Raw genomic sequence first — 16,419 nt, 5'->3', positions numbered from 1 at the left:
AGAAAGATGCAAGTGGAAAATACACTCTTTGCCATTGTTATTTTGTCCATTAAAAAGTTTTTTTGTAATCGCCTTTCTGTCTGTGTTGCATTAAGGGAAGAATTTGCTCAACTCTCCACAGAAATCCTTTGGTTAGAGGCGTGTGGTCAAAGGTTAAGTAAACAGAGTCATCTTGCATTACCTCATCCTGCAGTTTCTTGGTCATTAGCTGGGATTTCTCAGCCTCCAGACCCTTGGTTTTCAGCTGCTGCTGCAGAGACGTCAGCTGAGTGCGGCTCTTTTCCTTGCAGTCATCGAGTTCCTTCCGCAGATCAAGGTTTGACCTCTGAGAGTCCTTGGTCACCTCAGCCATCTGCACAAGTTAACAGTAGTTAAATGAGAATGGATAAAGAGGGCAAAGAAGCAAATACACATTTGTTTGGAGCTCCATATTACACACCAAGGTCCATATTACACATCCAATCACCGTATAGACCTGTCATTCAATCCACAGTATCCTTACAGAATATCTCAATTAATCACCCATTAGTTCCACTTCCACACTCTGCCTCTACAGCCCTGTTTTTTTTGCCATCAAGTGTACACTCACTGGCCACTGTAATGTATTTTCTTTCATCAGTACCCATGATCTTTCTGTAATTGCTGGCTATCTGGAGTAGACAAATATCAGAATTGTACTGTACATTACATGCATACTTTGACAGAAAATAAAATGAACCTTTGAACCTTACGGAGTCTTTAGAGCTTGCGGAGAATGGTGCAAAAAAACAAATAAAATATCCAGTGAGTGACAGTTCTGTGGGTGAAAATGCCTTGTTATTGAGCGAGGTCAGAGAATGGCCAGACTAGATCAAGCTGACAGACAGGTGACAGTAACTCAAATAACCAGGCGGTAGAACAGCAGAGTACTGAAAAGGATTGCAGAATGCACATGTTGAACCTTGAAGTGGAGGAAGATGCACCCAATGCGGCCTTCAATCTTTACGTGCGTTTGCACTGGGCTTGGATTGATGAAGATGGGGTGTCACTCTGTGGTGGGGTTCTGTCTGTCACTGGTGCTGCAAAGGAGGGGTCTGGTCATGTTGCTACAAAACAAGCGTGTCAGATTGCCAAAGTCAACCAAACGGTGGTTTATATATGATGGCCTAGAAAAGCTGCCAGGAAAGGACATGGTGGATCTTGAAGACTGCTTCCCTGAACAGAGTCAAAGTCATTTGACAGAGGGTCTCAATGACTTCAGTCAAGCACCGACATTTCTCTGTCAAGAGGTAATTTGACAGCATTGTTGTTCTCATGTTAACTTCATGTCTTTCCAAATATCGATAGGAAACACCGCCAGTCTGGAACCAATCTGCCTGCACTTGGGCAGGTTTGGGATGCCTCGAAAATGTACAAATCACTGTACTCGGCTGGAGGGTGCCTGTGTCACTGCCCATCACCCTAAGGTGGCAACAGGATGCTCACCCATTTCCCCTCTGAGATATTGTTTACCCAGAAAGTCTGTATTGCCCAGGGAGGAGCTGGAAGCTGTGTAAATCCCCTTGGACTGTTTGCTGAAGGAACATAAGTAAAGGAAATCCATTACTGTGCTGATCAACTGCAAACAGAATATTTTCTTTTAAACAGAATAACGTGCTGACATACAAATGATGTTGTTCCTTTTCACGCCTTGTGGCGCATCGGGTGGCATTTTTGCCGTTTCTGTAGCATTTGACTGTTTTATTTTTACAAGACCAGGTTGCCAACTTGATGTTCAACCCAGCAGAGATAGAAAGGAAGCAAGGAGCCGGCCGGATTCAAACTCGGGACAATTCACCTTGAAGTACGCTGCTGATGACACTACACCACCAGCGGACTAATGGTACACTAATGTTGGGGTATAATTGTTTCAAAATTTGATTTTTGAAACTAAAAAATATCTTCTAATGCTACTTTTAGCATCATCGCTGAGACTGTTTACACTAGTTTCAAGCTGTGCACAGATCATAAAATCAGTTACCTCAGCTGTCTTCTAGTTCCTCATGGTACTGACACTCATTACTAACAATCATGACTGTCTTAGTTGATTAAAACTGCAAATAATTTTAAAGATTTCTCTCTAATCTCCTCTTCAACTCTGCCCCAAGGAGGTTTGAAACCGAAATACTTGTACAAAAACAGCAAGCATCACAGATATATCTTCCTTCCACTCCTTGGGACAATTTCGTAGGTAAATGGGATTTGTACAAATAGGTACAATCCCTAGCATGGACATGATGGGCTGTGGGACTCTATAACAGTGAACTGGCCCTCCCACAACTCCCACAATTTCAGATCAAGGGGGTAGTCGAACAGCTGGCAGTCAGGGAAACTGGTAACCTTTGCTTCTGACACAGGACTGACAGCAGATGAGGACATGTAGCCTAATACAACTGACACTTCTATCAGTCCTCATAAGAATGAGACCATATTCGTTACTCTACATACAAGCCCTAACTCTTAGGGATATCATCCATACCACCATATCTGTGAGAGCCTTTACACTGTCCTACTTACTTACTCACTGGGCAATCAGGTTTCCTTTAAAATTCAGGGCACTGTTGAGAATGAGCAAGAATGTTAGACTTGACCTGTCACCTTCTATACAAAGTACATTGAGGGCACTCAAATCTGAGTTAATTAAACTTCTATTAGTATGTAAGTGTGGCTAGAATTTCATTATTTGGTAACTTTTAAATAAGCAGATGTTTACAAAATTATTTTGTGTCATCTGGTTGACCAAAAGCTGCAGCTAACAGTGATTTGTACATTTTCTAGGAATCCCAAACCTGCCCAAGTGCAGGCAGGTTGGTTCCAGACTGGCGGTGTTTCCTATCGATGTTTGGAAAGACATGAAGCTAACATGAGAACAACAATGCTGTAAAATTAACTCTTGTCAGAGAAGCGTGAAGGCATTTTCCATCCATGAAGCAGTGATACATCAATATCAATTGAATAATCTGCAGTGTGATGAGTGTTCACGTAAAACGTCCAACCTCCTTCTGAAGCTTCTCAACCATCTTCTCCAATTGTCTTTTTTCATTCTCCATTTCATTCTTCATCTTCTTTAGAAGGTCCTTCTGTACAGTCTCCATCTGAAGTCTTTCACGTAACTCCTGATTATCCTGAGACTTTTTGTTGAGGTTTCTCTGTAAGATAAGAGAGATTAAGTAACTGAAATTCCACATTTTGTCAAAAACAATTGCAAATGCACCATGAATGACTGTCCATTAGCTTAAAACCTGTTATACCTTTTCACTTTTCCAGTTCTAAAGACAGATTAGGGAGCTGGAGCTCTAATGTTTTAGTCTCCACAGAAACAGCCTAATCTGCTCAGCAGCTCTGATGCAGCTCTTTAAAAAACAGCCGCACTGCAGCAGAAGTCAGCACAGAACGGTAAGCAGACTGTAAGAGTGCACAGTGAGATCCTTTGGACTCTGGTCCATACAAGTATTCAGCATTCATAACTATCAAAGGTGCCGATTCTGGGACACCTTGACATTCGAGTCCTTGTGAAATCCAGTGGAAGAAGCGCAAAGAGAGTATCTTTGGATTTGCCAGCAGTTAGCCTGGTGAATTTGCTCACTAACTATGTGCCTAGTTAACCTGACAAAGTCATTAATCTCAAGGGGAAGAAATGGCACAAGAGAAAAAGGCAAGGTACATTGATGACTGCATGGGTGCTGTATCATGCACCCATGTGCTGAGCTTGTCAATTTCATCAACTTTGCCTCTAACTTCCACCATGCCCTTAATTACACTGGGTCCATTTCTGACACCTCCCTCCCCTTTCTCGATCTCTCGGAGACAAACTGTTCACCAACATCTTTTATGAACTTACGGATTCCCATAGTTACCTTGGCTATATCTCTTCTCACCCTGTCTGCTGTAAGAATGTTATTCCCTTTTCTCAGTTGCCTTTGTCTCTGCTGCATCTATCCCCAGGTTGAGGCTTTCCTTTACAGGACATCAGAGAAGTCCTCTTTCTTCAAAGAACAGGGTTTCTCTTCCTCCACCATTGATGCTGCCCTCACCCACATCTCCTTCATTTCCCAAACATCTGCAATCACCCCATCTTCCCATTGCCTTAACAGTGATAGAGTTCCTCTTGTCCTTATCTACCACCCCATGAGCTTACGCATCTAACATATCAATCTCTGCAACTTCTGCCATCTCCAAAGGGATCCTACAGCCAAACATTTCTTCACTTCTTCACACTCTCCACTTTCCACAAGGATCATTCCCTCCATGTTTCTCTTGTCCATTTGACCCTCTCCACTAAGCTTCCTCCAGGCACTTACCTCTGCAAGCTGCCTAAATGCTACACCTGCTCATCACCTCCTCCCACACCTCCATTCAGAGCCCCAAACAGTCCCTCCAGGTGAGGCAGGATTTCACCTAGAATCTATTGGGGTTGACTATTGTATCTGATGCTCCCGATGCGGCCTGCTTTCTACATTGATGAGACCGTTTATTGAGCACCAGCTCTCCACCCACCAAAAGTGGACTTCCTGGTGGCCAAAACTTTAATACCAATTCCCTTTCCACGGCCTCCTCTTGTGCAAAGATGTGGCCATTCTCAGGGTGGAGGAGTAACAAATTATATTCCATCTGTGTAGCCTCCAACCTGATGGCATGAATGTCAATTTCTCCTTCCGGTATAAAGAAATTTTGCTCCCCTTCCCCTCCTCTTCTATTCCCTTCCTTGGCATCTTACCTTTTCTCACCTGCTTATCACTTACCCTTGGGTCACCTCCTCTTTCCTATTAAATATTTCAATTGTTACAGAGCACTCTGAAAAATTAAAATGTTTAACAGCCACCAGGACAGTTGGAGGATGGGATCCCAAGGCTGACTCTGCTCTTGGACCATGCCCTGTCATCTGAGGGACAGCACTAAAACACCCCACCCTCTGCCAGCAGAAAATGTTAAATCTCTAAATCTGTGATCACCGTGGGACAGCTCCAGCAAGTCCCCAATGGCCACTTTCTCAACAGATGCTGTCTGACCTGCTGCTACAGAACTTCATACAATGAGGTCCATGTGAAGGCTTTGCCTTGGAGGAGACTGTTAACAGAAATGCTTCTCTTGGTTACTTGTCTGCACTACCAGCTTTGCACCAGCCTGCTGTTTTGTGCTTATCTTTGTATTTATTGACCTTCATGTGAGCAAGGGATTTCACTGAACTCTGCTCTATGTGACAATCTAGTCTAACGTAGACTATAGGAGCAGAATTAGGCCATTGGACCCATCGAGTCTGCTCCACCATTTCATCATGCCAATCCATTTTCCCTCTCAGCCCCAATCTCCTGCCTTCTCTCCCTATCCCTTCATATCCTGACTAATCAAGAATCTCTGCCTTAAATGTACCCAATGACTTGGCCTCACAGCTGCCTTTGGCAACAAATTCCACAGCTTCACCACACTCTGGTTACAGAAAAGTCTTCCTCACTCTGTTCTAAATGGATGTCCCTCTATTCTGAGTCTGTGCCCTCTGGTCTTAGACTCCCCCACCATAGGAAACATCCTCTCCACATCCACTCTGTCGAGGCCTTTGAACATTCAAGAGGTTTCAATGAGATCCCCCACCCATTCTTTTGTATTCCAGTAAGTAAAGATCCAGAGACATCAAATACTCTTCATATGACAAGCCTTTCATTCCCAGAATTATTTTCATGAACCTCCTTTGAACCCTCTCCAATGTCAGCACATCCTTTCTTAGATAAGGGACCCAAAACTGCTCTCAATACTGCAAATAAGGCCTCACCAATGCCTTATAAAGACTCAACATTATCACTTACCCTTTGTATTTTCTAGTCCTCTCAAAGTGAATACTAACATTGCATTTGTCTTCCTCACCACCGACTCAACATGCAAATTAACCTTTAGGGAATCCTGCACAAGGACTGTCAAATAATGTACATTAAAGACAATTAGTTGTGCATTTTTAAAATAAATCCTTTACTTTATTACTTAGAAATTGTGTAGTTTTAAGCCGTAATTACTCATATGGTACCAATAGCATCGAAGTATATTCTCTTCCGTGAGTTAGATCTCCAATCCCATTTCAGAGCTGAGAATTGCAGTTTGATTTGACCATCTAATTTCTGCCAATGAATGACAATGTGCGCTCAGAAAAACTCATGGAAGTGTTCATTCAACTGACTGGAGAAAGGTGTATGGGATTGGTACTACTCTGTCGCTTGTTGGAACTATAAATGTTTCTTCAGCATTAGCGCATTCCTGTTAGTTGCTACATATAGGACAGGCTGTATATCCAGAACAATAACTTGTACATCTGTCCTATGTTAACACAATGAAATGACCCAAGATGTCCCAGAAGGGTTATTCAAATAAGACCTGACGCTGATCCACAGGAGGACCTGAAGGTCTCAGTGTAGGGGAAAACTGTAGCAAAGGGGCTGGAGATCAGAAATAGGAAAGTTTTGTTTTACAATTGTACAGGGAAACAGGAGTATTATGCAGAGTGTAAGCCTCCTTGTGTGTCACTCAAGACTAAGGAAGCTGGATCTCAGCTGGATACAGAGTACGAGGCACAGGAATGTGCCCTTCAGCCCATGATCATGGACCAAACAAATAAACAGACGATGTCTAATCCCTGCTTCCGGAGTACATACACATCCCTCCAGTCTCTGTACATTAATGTGCCTGACTCAGAGCTGCTTAAACGTCATCATCACATCTGCTTCCACCACCACCCTTGGCAATGCACCCACCACTCTCCCCGCAAAAATCTTACCCTGCACATCCCCTTGAACTTCCCCATTCTCACCTTAAATGCCAGCCCTCTGGTATTAAACATTTTGACCCTAGGAGAAAGTTACCAGCTGTCCACCCTACCAATACCTCTCAGAATTTTAAGAACTTTCATCAGGACTCCCCCGAGCCTCCACCACTCTGAGGAAAACAGCCCCAAGTCAGACAGCATCCAGGTCAGACCTCAGGATGTCTCCACCAGCTCAAAAGACTCAAGACATCCTGTAGTTTGAGGAATTTCTTTTCAGAGAGGGTGATAAATCGCTGTAATTCTCTGCCCTGGTGGGTTGTGGAGGCAGCACCACAGAGCATTTAAAGAGGAAGTAAATTTTTGAAAGAACCGTTCGTAAATTGAGGACCAGGGGAAACTGGCACAGAGTAGATGAGGCAGATCAGCCATGATCACTTTGAATGGTGAGACAGGCCCATGGGGCCAGGCAGTCCGCCCTGCACTGTTGTGTTTTTGTTTATTTGGGGCACAGCGAGGTCAGCAAGCATGGGGCTTGTGGCCTGGAGGTTAAGTATTACAGAAGGGAGGTTAAGTATTACAGAAGGGAGGCTCGATGCTGAAGATTGGGCCCCGTCAGTGAGCTGAAAGTACATGATCTTGGTGAGAGACAGACTGCAAGGTCAGAAGCTTATCTGACGTCATAGGAATGTGAAGCCAGTGTGCAGAATGGTGCAGCCTTTCCACTGGCCAGTGGAATGGGAACATTTTGCCAGAAGGCTGCAGAGCAGAACAAGCAAATCCTGTAGCCAACCAAAGGACTGAATCAGAGTCACAGAATCACATCTGGACCACCCACTTACAGCGATCATAACTCAGCCCCATGCCTCTTTGAGACCCAGGTGCTCATGCCTACTCCTCCAACACCTTACCCGCATTTCCACTTCCAACTAAGTAATCACCTTAAACCCAACACAAACCAGAGTTCCAAGGCAAGTGCACTTCCTACGTCACATGTTTGGTTTCAGTAGAAAATCTCAAGAATTCTTGTGACGCTCTTTAAACTGTCACTAATTATCAGAAGGCATGGGCTTGTGGCAGATAAGCCACAATCATATTGGAATTTGGAGCAGGTTTGACTGGTATAACTACTGTACTCAAACAATAACGTACAGACACACTTACACCATTTTCTTTTCTCAAACAGAATGCAGCAAAACTAGGTTGAAAGTACAGTGGATTCCAGTTAATTAGGACACATCAGGGCCAGTACATTTTGGCCCAATTAAGCAGCTGCCCAATTAGCCAAAATGTTATGAAAACAGTATAAAAACAGAAAAACTACAATTTCACTGAGTAACATGTATTTAAATGAAATACATAACAAATTTAATACTACCAATACAGTACTTTAAAAGTGTATTAGTTCCTAACAGTTATCAACAGAGGAATTCGTCCAGAGTAGACAACCATGTTCCTTTGATTGACTATAAACAAACAAAATTAGTGCACATCTAGTACAGATAATAAACTGCCTTTACACAATTTGAGGTGAATGCTTCTCCAAATCTTCATTTTCATTGTAACTTTCAAGATTATTGCTGATACCTTCAAATTTCTCTGTAGTTCCTAATTTGTTGAAGTAGTGAAATTGTTTCTTTTTACTCTCAGCTGTTTCAACATCTCCAAGTCAAAATACTTGAAACTGCAGAGAGCAAAAAGTCCTGAATTGTCTTACTGCTTAATTCGCGCCAACTATCCGTGACAAAGAATCATGAATTTTTGAACAGTGTGGTGTTCAACAGCCACACAAATGCACACAACTTACGTTAGTTAGAAACTGCCCGGCAACAGTCTTGTGTCCCAATTAAGCAGCATAGGGTCCCAAATAAACAAAGGGAATTTTCTCAATAATATCTTGTTCTTTCAGAGTTGTCCAAAATAACTGGCTGACGCAATTAACCGATGGGCCAAATAAACAAAATCTACTCTATTTCCATTGGAGAAGAAAAATTCTAAATTCTAAAGTGTAGCCTGATAAAGGTTGAGTTAAGTTCTGCACGTTTCTCCAACAATGCTGTGAATTGCCACGTCAGTGTAACCAGGTGGTTCAGTAGTGCTCACATAATTAACACTGAGATCCACAGCCAGGAACAAATCCTCATGAACATAATACCTATCTTTCTGTCTAAAATGTGAATACAGTGGGTCTTCAATAGACTGCTCTGAGACTGGGAAATTTTTCAGTGAAACTTTGCTTTAAATTGCTGTTTGCTGCATGTGGGAACAACAGGAATGTGCACCTCCTTCAGCAGTTATAGAGGCATTATGAGGGGGATAGATAGAGTTGACGTGGATAGGCTTTTTCCATTGAGAGTAGGGGAGATTCAAACAAGAGGACATGAGTTGAGACTTAGGGGGTAAAAGTTTAAAGGTAACATGAGGGGGAATTTCTTTACTCAGAGAGTGGTAGCTGTGTGGAATGAGCTTCCAGTAGAAGTGGTAGAGGCAGGTTCGGTATTGTCATTTAAAGCAAAATTGGATAGGTATATGGACAGGAAAGGAATGGAGGGTTATGGGCTGAGTGCAGGTAGGTGGGACTAGGTGAGAGTAAGCGTTCAGCATGGACTAGAAGGGCCGAGATGGCCTGTTTCCTGTGCTGTAATTGTTATATGGTTATATACAAGTTACTGATCATTTCACAATATAACATCAAAGGGACATGTTGGGGGAAGGAGTAACTGGACAGTCGTCTCACTATAATGTGCTTTTATGTGCTGTATTGGTGCTTAGACCTCACCTGTGCATCTTCCAGCTGACTTTCCAAAGCTCTTTTTGCAAATGAGATATCCAGTTCCTGATCCCCAACTTCTCTCAAGGCTGCTTCCAATTGTTTCTTCTCTTGCTGCAAAAGTTGAAGTAATGATCATTTTTGCATTCATCACTGAACACACTTTAACACAATAAAACCCTGTTTCACTGTCAACTCAGCACGTTGGTACTTGGGAGTGCCAACTATCTCAATTGGACACACAAATCTGAGGCTATTTCAGGAGGAACTCATACCTTCATTTCACATCAGTTCCAGGAAAGGAAATGAGAAATACAAAAATATTTTGAGACCCAGTTTGCTAAACAGTAAAATGAGATCTACTGGATTCCATATTGACATATCACAAAACAGTCTTTCATGAGACTACACCAGTGATGAAATGGAAGTGTCAGAAAAGAAAACTTTAGATGCAGTTAAAGCAAAGTTCAAACAAAATAAGCAATACAATGTAGAGGTGATATCTACTCCAAAGATTTAATACTTCAAAAGAAATACCCTTAAACCCCAACACCCTCAAGAAAGGAACTGCTTTGAACCCATACTCTAGAGCTCTTCACATTGAAAAGCAGTATATAAATACTTCTCTGAAGCTACTTTTGGCTGTTGGTACAGTTAATGATTTTGGAAGCTGGTTTTATACATTTATGATACCAAATGTATAATTTCTTAAATCCACTTTTCGGGATGTGAGCATCAGAGGCAAAGCTAGTCTTCACTGATTATCCTTAAATGCACGTGAGAAGGTGACCCATTGTCTTGAAGCACTGCAGCCCTTCAGGTGAAGGTCCACCCTTACAGCCAAGGAAGGATGAGTGAATAATTCGAGCTCAGGATGGTGTGCAGTTCAGAGGAGGATTTGCATACGGTGGTGTTCACATGAGCTCGCTGCCTTTGGTCTTGTCAGAAAAGTGCAGGCAAGGAACTGTAGTGGATTTTGAACATGGCAGGTACTGCAGCCAACGTGCACAATAGAGGAGGGAATGGACAGTGTGGTGGCTGGGTTACAAGTCAAGCAGGCAATTTGTTCTGATGGTGTTGAACTTTAAGCATTGACACTGGACTCATTCAGACAAGTGGAGAGTGTTCAATCACACTCCTGACCTGAGCCTTGTAGCCAATGGAAACAGTCTGTAGTGTCAATAGATGAGAAGGTACCTGACCTCCGACCTGCTCTCGTAGCAACTACAGGTCCAGTAGGTCTTCCAGTCAATGATATCCAATGACAATGATCTCCAGTCCTCGTCCCTTAGGATGTTGATGATGTGAGTCTTAGTTACAGTGATTGTCAAGTAGAGGTCATCAGTCTCGCTAGCTGGAGTTGGCCATTCCCTGGTACTTTGAGGCACATTCATCAGTTACTACCTCTCAAACCCATGCCTGAATATTGTTTAGCTCTGGTACAGATGGAAGTGTTGCAAATGGGATTGAACATCATGCAGCAATCAGTGAATATCCCCAATTCTGGCTTTATGAATGAAGATCTGAGACCCAAATGGAGGGTTAAACAATGCAAAATGTTTGCTTTCCCACCGCAGACTACGGTGGGACAGACAAGCTTTGAATTATTTGTTGCTTACCTCCTGTATGAAAAGGAAAATTGCTTCTTCCCTTGCTGCAAAAGTTGAAGTGATGATCATTTTTGGGTCTATCACTAATCACACTTTAATACAATAAAACTCTGCTTTACTGTCAACTCAGCACATCGGTACTTGGGAGTGCTATCTCAATTGGACACACAAGTCTGAGTGTTATGCTAAAATGTGAACTTCACGAAGAACTGCAGCCACGTTAAAATACAATACTATAGAAAAAGAGCAGATAGGAGGAGAGCGCAGGGAGACAAGCCGTATCTCTCCAGCTTCATTACCTCGACACGTGCCAGTTTATCCTTCTGTCTGTTCTCTTCTTCCTTCGTGTTATCAATGATCTGACCGAGATCACCAACTTCAGCTTCCAACTTGTCAACTTTCTTTTTCAAGCTTTCTTTTTCATCCATGAGATTCCTCACTTGATCCTCTACTGTGTTCTTTGCTTGCTTGATCTCAATATTTTCTTGTTCCAGTTTAGTTTTGCTCTGATGGAATAAGTTAGTGATAAAAAGTTGTAAGACTTTAACATAACACTAAGATTGCTTGTTCAAAACAAGATTAACACAGTGCCATCAAACACACTAAAATATTATAAAATGGCTCTTCTAATCTTACAGACCAAGCTTGTTTGGCAAGTTGATAGGGTTCTGAAAGAGGTAACTGAAGAGATTGTGGAGACACTAGTAGTCATCTTTCAAAAATCACTAAATTCTGGAATGGTTCTGAAGGACTGGAAAATTGCAAATGGCACTCCACTCGAAGAAGGTACGGAGGCAAAAGATAGGAAATTATAGGCCAGTTAGCCTGATGTCAGTGGTTGGTAAGACACTGGAATCAATTATTAAGATGAGAATCCAAGGTAATTGGAGGCATAAGATAAAATAGGCTGAAGTCAGCATGGTTTCCTCAAGGGAAAATCTTGCCTGAGGAATCTGTTGGAATTCTTTGAGGGAATAACACACAGGATAGACAAAGGAGAGTCAGTGAACATTATTAACTATCAGAAGGCCTTCGACAAGGTGCAACACAGGAGGTGGATAAACAAGGTAAGAGCCCATGCTATTATAGGAAAGATACTACCATGAATAGAGCATTGGCTGATTGGCAGGAGACAAAGAAAAGGAATAAAGGGGGCCTTTTCTAGTTGGCATCTGGTGTCCAGTGGTGTTCCTCAATTGTTTGTGTGGGACTATTCATTTTCACATTATTTGTCAATGATTTGCATGACAGAATTGGTGGCTTTGTGGCCAAGTTTGTGGAAGATACAAAGGTAGTTGAAGGGACAGATAATGTTGAGGAAGAAGGGAGGATACAGTTGGACAGACAGATTTGGAGAATGGGCAAAGAAATGGCAGATGGAAATATAGTGTAGGGAAGTGTATGATCATATACTTTGATAGAAGAAATAAAAGCCTAGACTATTTTCTAAACCAAAAGAAAATTCAAAAAGCAGAGGTGCAAAGGAACTTGGGAACCTTGTGCAGGATTCCCTAGAGGTTAACTTGCAGGTTGAGTCAGAGGTAAATATGGTAAATGCAATGTTCGCATTCATTATGCGAGGATGTGAATACAAGGCAAGGATGTGATAGTGAGGCTTTATAAGACATGGTCAGACCTCACTTGGGGTATTGTGAGCAGCCTTGGGTCCCTTGTCATAAAAAGATGCGCCGGCATTGGAGAGGGTCCAGAGAAGGTTCCCAAGAATGACCCCAGGAATGAAAAGGTTAACATATGATGAGCTGGCTCTGGTCCTGTGCTCACTGGAGTTTAGAAGAATGAGGGGGATCTTACTGAAACCTAATGAATATTGAAAGGACTAGATAGAGCGGATGTGGAGAAGATGTTTCCTTTAGTAAGGGATTCTACAAGTAGAGGACATAGCCTCAGAATTCCTTTAAATCAGAGATAGGGATTTTTTTCCAGCCAGAGGGTGGTGAATCTATGGAATTCATTGCCACAGACAGCTGTGGAGGCCAAGGCATTGGGTATGTTTAAAATGGAGGTTGATAGATTCTAGATTAGTAAAGGTGTCAAAGATTACAGGGAGAAGGTAGAGAGTGGGGTTGAGAGGGATAAAAAAATCAGTCATAATGCAATGCCAGAGTAGACTCGATGGGTCAAATGGTCTAATAATTCTGCTCCTATATCTTGGTCTTTATACGTATGCACCATAAGCATTACCCAATGAAGTAACCGTATGCCATCATCGTCCGTCAAATTCTATCATCAGCAGTTACAACAAATACAGTTTATGAAGGGCAGTTCAGCTATTCTAAATACCTACCTCAGATGCACAGAGATTCGTCAACTGTTATCCTACCATATGCAAAATTTCCCATTTCTATGAATTGGCTAATCTCAGAAAGGAAGATTAACACTGGATTAACACATTAGTCTTGACAGCACAATATATCACCCTCCAGCAATACTTAGACACATAGAGAAAAAACATAGTCTACAAGTTAACAATAACCTCTCATGGAATGGAGAAAGACATGGCTCCAAGATAAACTACGAGAGACAGAAAAGCTGATATTCTCAAAGTATTACACATTCTGATGGTGTGACGGAAAAGCCTTGAGGAACTCCAGACTACGCATAAAAGAAAATCAGCTTTCCATATCGGACCACGCTCCAGCTCAAATCAGCGTGGTCAAGAGAACTAAACAAGTACAGGACAGAAAACGGGACTAACCTCGGCCAACGGTTGATCTGACAGACCTTGTTAAGGGAACTGCATTCACTCTCTCTGCTAACCAACTAATTCATTACTCCATAGATATCAAAATAAAACAAATAAAAGTCTCTTCTTATTGACTTATTTAGCTTATAAGTGACTGTCTATCAATGTAAAGAGGAAGAGAGATTGAAAATATGGGAAATGCACAAAAAAGATAACAATTAGGAATCTGCCCATCAGCATCCCCAATGTAGCACTGATTCTGAAACCAGTGAATGTTCCTGCTAATGTGGGAAGGGTATGTTGTAATGAGGGCATTGGGGCTCTGCAATGAGATATAGTGTTTGTGTGAAAACCTGGCAGAGTTAAATGTGGAGAAGTGTGAGTCACCGACTTTGCTAAAAGGAATCAAAAGTTGCATTATCTAAATGGAGAGCAACTGCAAAAGAGTGGTTACACGATGTGTCACAAAAAATTAACAGGTAAATACACAAGTAGTTAAGGTAAACTGCAGTGTGAAGTGGTTAGAATAGAGGAATGGAGGGCTTTGCTCCCTCCCACTGTACAGTTGTTGTTTGTAAAGTGAAACACTGGCATGGCCCTTTTCATGCAAGGAAGCAATCAAGAGAAGAAATAGTCTGTCACCCCAGTTCAAATCATCCAGGTCACGGGAATGGAGCCAGTCAGAGTTTGGAGAGAAATCTGAGTTCCTTCAGCATTGTATTTCCTGTATCTGATCATAACAGAGCCTGAATGCAGCTGTTACCGTTGGCACAAGACAAGCACATACTTGGATAGATTGCAGTGACGTCAGCGTTTAGCACTTTTACGTGTTGTGTTGATGCAATGGAAGTACCAAAGGAATGGTGAAACAAAGAAGCTGGCACAAATTTCTTTGAAGACAAAAATGTAGAAACGCCTCTGGTCGATCAAGGTGAAAGCACTTAACACCAGAACAAATGGGATTTACAGCTGCTAAACAATGTAGACAGGGGGACAATAGGAATACACTTGCCTGTAGTAAATGCTGCCATTCAAACAATAAAGGCAAGAGTGGTGTGAATTACCTGTCTGAAGAATGCCACACCTATTTCACTATTTAAATCAGTGCATCTCAATACTAACCAGAAATGCCTGGTGGCAAAATCCAATCTCATTAATTCTACTAATTAATTGGAACGGAGATAGCCGAGCGGGTGACATGTTGTGGGTGCAACGTGTGAGAGATGGTGGACCCCACTGTGGTGAGCAGTGACCATATCTGCACCAAGTGTCGAATGCTGGAGGAATTTCAAACCAGGGTTGATGAGCTGGAGTCTGTGAAACACCTTGGAAAGGTTACCGAGATAATATTTAATATAAGTGCCTCCTGAAAAATAATTATGAATCTGTCGAGCAATTGGGGACAGGATGGTGTGACCACAGGAGAGGCAGGTAGAGGGATGCAGAGACCCTCTGACCTTACAGCTGTCCAAGAGTAACAAGCTTCTTGTCCCCTGTACAAGTGATGGTGAGGCACAGCGCATCATGCAAGTGGGTGGAGAGAAAAGAAATGCAGTAACTATAGAGGATAGCACAGTCAAGGGAGCAGATACTTTGTGGGCGAGGGAATCTCAACACTGTCTGCCTGGTGCCAGATTCCAGACGTTTGGGATGGAGAGGAACTGGGGAGGGTTTAGATCCCATTGCCGTGGTGGACATTGCGTTGGTAGGACTAGGAAGGACTTTCTGCTGGGAGGTTATGAACAGCTTGGGAGAAAATTGTAAAGCAGAACCACATGGGTGATGATTACATGCAAATAGGCAAAAATTAAAAATCAGAGCGGTAAAAGGTTTGATCTAAACTTGATGTGGGAGAATTGGGTCTTGAACCATGGGAAAAGGTGGCTGGGATGATATAGGAGATAAGGGTGGGTCGTGAAATGCAATTGAAATAGTTACCACATCTGAGCAGGGCTGGTGAGAGAAGCCCCAAGGCAGAAGGCAGAGGTTTGGCAACCGTTCGGATATAATAAATTGAGATGAAAACTGAGACCTCATCTCAACAATCACTTTACTGTAATTTTTTGCTTGATAAAGGGGGGGGGGGGGGAATTACTTCAGAATGACTACCTCGGCCCTTACCAAGTGGGTCAACCAAAGTTCAGGCTTCCTAACTCAGAGTAAATTGTGTTTATTTCCACTGTGACATATGACTATGTTGTCATAAGTGATTCCTGGGCCCTGGAAAATCAATGGTTAAGTACATAGGCTTGAAACTACAGAGGAAAATAACAATGGATAAATTCCTATTCCTCTCCAAGAGGGAGGGGTTCTGTTTAAAATTGTAGGATAGTACTCTTACTGAGATTAGCCTATCAGTTGCTATTTGCTCTGCCCTTCTATGCCAGACACAGTGCCACACTGAGAAGAGATTAGAAATAAACCAACTTTCACAGTACATTTCTGTTGTGTATTTAATATTTCAATAATATTTGAGTAATCTTGTGTGTGAGAATCACATTACCACACCACATATGTGTGCCTCACTTAAAGTAAACTCGCAGTTAGACCCATATCCCTGGACTCTCATGTC

General features: G+C 42.3%; 1 protein-coding gene across 4 annotated transcripts in view; it reads right to left on the bottom strand.

Moving 5' to 3' along the window:
* Window positions 1–16,419, bottom strand: part of cgnl1 (cingulin-like 1) — a 214,784-nt gene that overhangs the window by 78,461 nt on the left and 119,904 nt on the right. For all 4 annotated transcript variants that reach the window (XM_073032901.1, XM_073032900.1, XM_073032898.1 and 1 more), the window contains exons 9-12: window positions 11,443–11,649; window positions 9,543–9,647; window positions 3,015–3,167; window positions 182–352 (exon numbers count right to left, since the gene is read on the bottom strand). In XM_073032901.1, the coding sequence (XP_072889002.1) occupies window positions 182–352; window positions 3,015–3,167; window positions 9,543–9,647; window positions 11,443–11,649 (636 nt within the window). The remainder of the gene's footprint in view (window positions 1–181; window positions 353–3,014; window positions 3,168–9,542; window positions 9,648–11,442; window positions 11,650–16,419) is intronic.

Source organism: Hemitrygon akajei, chromosome 30 (genome assembly GCF_048418815.1).
Source record: "Hemitrygon akajei chromosome 30, sHemAka1.3, whole genome shotgun sequence".
NCBI lineage: Eukaryota > Metazoa > Chordata > Chondrichthyes > Myliobatiformes > Dasyatidae > Hemitrygon > Hemitrygon akajei.
This window is presented reverse-complemented; position numbering and strand designations above follow the sequence as displayed.